This window comes from Sphaeroforma arctica (genome assembly GCF_001186125.1).
Source record: "Sphaeroforma arctica JP610 unplaced genomic scaffold supercont1.266, whole genome shotgun sequence".
NCBI classification, from domain to species: Eukaryota; class Ichthyosporea; order Ichthyophonida; genus Sphaeroforma; species Sphaeroforma arctica.
The window spans coordinates 17,895-24,674 of NW_014040292.1; the positions used below are offsets into that span (position 1 = coordinate 17,895).

General features: G+C 40.2%; 1 protein-coding gene across 1 annotated transcript in view; it reads left to right on the plus strand.

The window, feature by feature from the left end:
• SARC_04612 (hypothetical protein) overlaps positions 1 to 2,613 on the plus strand; it is a 4,050-nt gene extending 1,437 nt beyond the window's left edge. The window contains exons 2-5 of the mRNA XM_014301541.1: positions 355 to 531; positions 1,411 to 1,688; positions 2,137 to 2,217; positions 2,393 to 2,613. Coding sequence (XP_014157016.1) covers positions 355 to 531; positions 1,411 to 1,688; positions 2,137 to 2,217; positions 2,393 to 2,446 — 590 coding nt within the window. The 3' untranslated portion in view covers positions 2,447 to 2,613. The remainder of the gene's footprint in view (positions 1 to 354; positions 532 to 1,410; positions 1,689 to 2,136; positions 2,218 to 2,392) is intronic.
• The last annotated feature ends 4,167 nt before the right edge of the window (positions 2,614 to 6,780 follow it).

Sequence of the window (6,780 nt, forward strand, 5' to 3'; positions counted from 1 at the left end):
ATATACATACAAACACACACACTGACACACACACACACACACACATATATATATATATATGCAAAAAGGTAGAAATGTAAGCATGCACACTTGGTATTTCGCTTCAGTACGTTGGCATATGTATTTTTAATTGAATCCCAAGATACTATTTATGGTTTCTTACTGTAATTTTTCAAGGTATTGGAATTCCTTCGAAAGTGAAATATTTTTATGTTTTCATATTCTGGTACGCTCATTGATTCTGTACCGCTTCCCTCTGTCCAATCTGCAACTTTTCTGCGGAAGATATATGCTTCAATTTTTCTATTGCATGGAAATCCTAAATGCTTGAAATGTATTGTCTTCAAATATCAGATAAGGAGAAGAAAGTAGAAGGTAAGGTAGAAACCGACTTCCTAACGTCTGCCACCGGACGAACCGGAACCGCTGTATTGACAGCCGGTTTGGCCGCTTTTGCCTTCAGCAAGGAGCTTCTTATTCTTCACGAGGAGACTCTCATCATTGGAACCAGTCTGGCCTTCCTTTACACAGGTAAATTTGTCTTTATTCTCTGCACAAGTGTAGTTCTATACACGCCGGTTTTACCTGCTCACAATATTTTTGATTTTGTTCCATCACGTGGATGATATATTCTATTGGAAATGATCGGTTCGGGTTTGGGTGCACAGTATAGATGACTCCTACACACCCTCTTATGACGTAAGCGTGCCTCTGAGTCCATGCATTAAGCCGGTTGGCGTTAGTTGATATTTTACTCATCGCTGACATCGTCAATGCATGACTGCGATTGCCAGTATTACCATTACGAACATACCATTGCTGTTTGTGTTAGCAGACGTTTCTCTTTGCTGTATACACACATACACACGTACTCACAAACGCGCGCACAAACATAAAAACGCACACACAAATATACACTCACAAATACACTCGCATACGTACACAAATACACACACACACACTCTTTCCGACTTTCAAACACGCACTCAAAAACATACACACTGGCTGACTCACTCATTCTCTCTTACTCGCTCACACAAACACACACACTTGTCCCCCCCCCTCCTCTCAAACACACATACATCAAATATACATACATATATACATACTTGTACACATGCATAGATGCGTACATGCATACACACAAACACACACACACACACATATATATATATATATTTATATATATATAATATACCTACATCTATATCTATATTTATAGATATCTTTAACCACGTCTAAATCTATACTTATTCCCATATCTATATCTATATCTATATCTATCTTTTATAACTATTTATACATATGTTCATATATAGGGTTGTTGTAGGATTGTAATAGTCTCGTTGTAAATATCCTAGTGACTCATGCGCGGACTTCTTCCTTATTCCCTGTTGTCCATGCTCACAGCCTACAAAGTTGGTGCCGAGCCAATAGACACCATGCTGAAAGAGCGCGCACGCGATATCTACGACACACTCTCTAAGACCAAGATTGCGCGAGAGAAAGCCCTTGTGGAGGCTATTGAAGAGGAGGCTAGCTACGAGAGTCTACCCGCCCAGCTCAGTACCATTATGGATGTGCACCAGGATGTGATTGACTTGCAGTACGAGTACGAACACAGAAAGATCATGCACGATGCCCACGACTTGGTGAAGGGAAAGCTGGATAAGATTGTTCAGCTCGAGGTATTTGCATTTCTTTGTCTGTAGGAGTGTGATAATTAAGCCCGTATATGGCAACATTGGGCGTAAACTGTGTGAATGTATTTCTGTCTAATGCCTAAGCCATGCTCTAGTTAGTCGCTCTGTGCTGACTTGGCTTTTGCGTGTTCGTATGGATTTTCATGGTACTATATCTGACTTTTCACCTATGAATGATATCAGTGGATTTCGCCTTTCTATTGTGCTGTTACATTCTTTAGAATCGCATTGCGTCCTGAGTTTTGCTTCATTTTCTCCGTCGAAGCTCGTGAAATAATCGATATTACCTTGTCAAAATGTGTTAGACTCTACGAGATATCACTCTGAAGTATGTCCCCTACACCCCAAAACTCCAAACGTGAATGTGGGCTTTTTAGACGCTCTCAATGAGATAATTGTTTTAATCATTTCACATTATTTCCTCGCCTTACAGTCCAAGATCCGCACCGCTGAGCAGGCGCAGATTGTGGACACACTTGAGGCTGCTGTCATTCAACACTTCAAGAACCAGAAGGTAAGAAATCAATGAATGTTAGCCTCTTGTGCTATGTGCTTCTTTTAAATGTATTATGATATGCACAAATGCATGTATATTGTTCCATATTTATATAAGATTGGCTCACTGTCTGCATCACATAGATAACTTGTCCTGAACTCGTGTTGTTTGTGCTCCCATTTCTCGCGAATAGGGTGACCCCGCACTCAAGGACGCCATCGCCGCTCTTGGTTCTGTCAAGCTTTAAATTGGAAACCTCGACGATTGTTAAGCCTATGAGTGCTTTTATGGTGTCACGGAATCCGATTGAATAGCGACTAACGGCTGAAAGGGCGCATACACTCTGCGGGAATTATTTCATACAAAAGAAGTACCGCGCCAGTCGATTAAACAATTACTGGTTATTCATAGGCCTTTATGATTCATCCGAGATTTTTATTGTGCGAGTATTTGGCGGATGAAGAGCTGCTAATCAAAAGATAGCTCTGCCAACTGTTGTCCTTTGTGAAAATGAAGTCTACGAGTGGTTCATAGACATATATATATATATATATATTATCTATTTGTACATGTATAAGGAAGTATATGGAAGTATGTGTTATGATAATATGTGTACGTATATATATAAATACACACATACATACATACATACACACACATATATATATAAATGCATATATATATATACATATATATATATGTAATAATATATATATATAGAGTATATATTGTATATATAGACAGATCAATATATTTACATATATAATATATATTATATATATATATATATATATGTATATTTCTTTTGCAATTATCGTCAATTCCTCATACTAAAATCGAGACCAGGCAATGGCCGATAGTATATATATAAATATTACAATTTATAATATATATATATGTATGTGCTCTCTTGTCGGCTCCTGCATTTGAACTCTAAAAAGGGTCGAAGTCTGCTGGGGAGACCTGTGCAAAGATTCATATCCGGAGTTCCTGGGTGGGGCAAGGGCCCATGGCTCATGGGACCAGCCGTCATGCGTCAGCCGGCAGGGGGTATTTTAAAATCGACGAAACGTTCCGATCCCTCTCGTAGGCCCGTAGGGCGTAGTCTCACATACTAGAGTGATATTACGGCTAACGGCAGTCGTACTCCGTAGTCGGTAGTCGGTACTTGACCTCGGTACTTGTATTTTGTATTTACCCCCCACACGGCCTCACATGATGTTTACAATTGTATTTACATACTATTTACATATTTAGTATGCACAGAGTACATACAGACACATTTTATTCCTTATTTTTATTATGTAAATATGCTGAGTTTATTACAATAAATAAATTATATTTTATTAATTTCATGCCCATCACCAGTTCACCACTATTTATTTATATTTACTTCACTTTCAAATTCGAACAATGATTCCAGATTCAGTAATAAAATATAAAAAATTTCAGCCTATGTTGTCTGATTGGAAGGCTATGCTATGTACATATGTGATGGTATTTTTCTTTTAACACGCCTGGGGCCCGGTGTGTGAATTCAGAACTGACCATGTGGCGGTCTGGCCCCTGGAGGCCTGGACCCTGGTGTTGGCCTGGGGGTTTATTATCCCTCTCTGTCGTTATTACTCTCACAGACTCAGTAGAGGACCGAAAGTCCAATTTCGGAAAAGGGGTAAGTGGGATAATGCCCACTATTTTACACTCATTTACAGCCTTCTTCATTCATCATTGGCTTGTGGTGACTGGTGACTCGGTGAGTGACACTGCAATAACTGCATGACTGCAAACATCGCTCACAGCTAATATAAGAGCAGATTTTGGCTTCCGCAATCTGCAATTCACTTTAGCTATTGTTTTGAAATCCAATGGGGTGTATTGTCTTTTTCGCACCAACAAAGAGCCTCTCAGGCTCTCAGTCCCTCCGAGGCTCAAGCTTCAAGACTCCGACACAAGAGTCCTCTCTCTCCCGAGGAAAGAGATTCAGAGAAGTCCGAAAAACTGAAGCAGGTGCTTCGAAGTTTAAAAAAATAGAAGAACACAACAGTTGTAGCCAATAAAAAACCTCAAATAAATTTTAAGCCTGGTTTTTTAGTTACAACCGTGGCGATTCAATCCATAAATCAATCAAATTGGACATAACAACTTTAGCGGCTAATCATGATTTCAATGGCTAGAGGAGATGTTAAATCGATTTTCAACTAGAAGTTCTATTGGCAAAAACAATATTAAGCGAATTATAACTGGGGTAAGCCATCTAAAGTGTTTACTGTTTACTCTCTCCGAGAAATCAAAGCCTAGGGCGGCCCCAGGGCCCCAGCCCCCCCAGCCCCCAGTCCCCAGAGCCCAGAGCCCACACAGGCCTACAAGCTCGACAGCCCACATCCGCCCCACAAGGCACACAGTCACACAACAGTGACAACTGACAAGTGACAACACGCACACATTGGCACGATTCACGAACGACAAGAGGTTTCTCACCGCATCACTGACGAGTGTTGCTGTTGCATCAGTGCATGATATATTTGCTTGTTTGTTTTTTTTGTAAAAAAAAGTCTGCATTCTGCAAGAGTTGTGCAACTTTGGCGTCTGGTCTCTGCATTAGTGGCTCAGTTAGCAAGTGAGGAGTCTGACTCTGATGACTACTACATATAACAGTGCAACTGTGCTACAATCCAACAGACCAACACAACAGTTTTTTTAATGCAAGAAGCGACCATCGGCCAATAAATATTTAATACTATAGCTTAAAAAACTGTTAACAGATCACAAAACTCTCATTTGTTGTGTAGCTTAAAGCTTGTGCCTTGTGGCCTTGTTGTGTGCGTGTGTGACACTGTGACTGTGTGTGCCAGACTGCCAGTGTGCCTGTGGCGTGTGGCTGTGTGGCGTGTGCCTGTGTGTGGGGCTGTGGGCAATACGTTAAATAAAAAAGGGGAAATAATATCAACCAATACATAGGGTCGATAAATAAATACCTTTTTAGAAATACCTTTTGTTTTGTTTTGTTTTTTTCAATATAAACGAAAGAAAAGAAGATTATACCTAATTCTGCGGTAGATTTTTTTCTTTTTTTCTTATCATTCTTTCACACTCTGGGCCTCCTGGCTGACTGACTGGTGGGGAGACTCTGAGACTGAAAAGGAAAGTTAAACTTTTGTTTTTGTAAAAAATAGCAAACACCCCAGAGAGTCCAGAGATTGATAGACTCCAGCAGATAGAGTGACCGCCAGACGGGTCAGCCACTCAGCCAGTAGTAATAGAAATATGAAAAAGGAATATGCAAAGTTTTCTGTTTTATGCACCATATATGACTACTATGCACCTATTTCGATCTTTTGGACTACAGCGGCACAATCTCTTAAATTTTATATAAAAAAAACATTGGACTATGCAGTTTGGGCAGTTCTTTTAAAGAACTGGTTTGAATTTCGACCATTCAACAATCAATTCGCAGGTGCAAACCACACAGATCTGTCCTCTGCTTTTGCTACGGAAATACCGAAATAGACGGCGGACCTTCTGAGAATAAATTCCAAGGGTAATCCTGACAGCTTAAGCTATGGTAGCTGCGGATCCGATTGGCCAAAGCTTGGGAGCCGAGTAGTTAGTGAATCAGCGATCTGTAATACAGGGCCTCTGCACTCTCGCAGTGGCTCCATTTTGGTAGGTTGATAACTTGATATGGGCCATGATAGTATATTTTTTTAAATATACGGGGATATATTCTACTATGGTGCCTATACTTTATTATTATTAAAAGCATGGAATATGTCTCTGAGACTGTGTGCAACATTATCTGTGCGTGTTGGATTGCTTTGGAAACCACTCGAATACCCACAGTGTAAAAACTATTGCACAAAGAGCTATTCGGGGGTTCGATGGTCTAATAAACACAGCAGGATATACGGTAAGTGTATTGCGGTGACACTTATAGGCGGATGAGGTATATGTGATGTTAGGACATCTCGCGTCTCCATCGGTCTGTATGTGAGGCTATCGTACAGTGTTTCGTAATAGATGTTAGCATGTCTGGACAAGCATTAACACGACAGTCGGATGCTGACTATCGCCCGACATCTACATGCATGGAGTGCGACATTTGAGTCCGTTCTCAACATTGTGAAGAGGGTCTTTCAAGTATCTCTATAAATAGGAACTATCAACAGAGTGATGTACCAGAGGGTTGAAGTCTTCAATTCACCAGAGTGGAAGAATCACAGCAGCCATGTGCCGGACATTGAGACTTTCGTGTCTGACGCAGAAGGCTTTTAATATGAAGGGCTATACTCAGCTAGCCAACTGTCGTGTGAGCGTGTATACACTTGCGCACACGCAATAGTTACATACTTTCGTGCACAAAAATACTTTGGTTTTGCGTGTACGTGTACACATACGTGTACAAATGCACGTGTGCGTGTGGGTGAACACACATACAGACGAGAAACGCACACACACACACACACACACACACACACACACATATATATATATATAACACACATATATATATATACATACATACATACATACATAATACATTCATACATACATACATACATACATTCATAACATACATACATA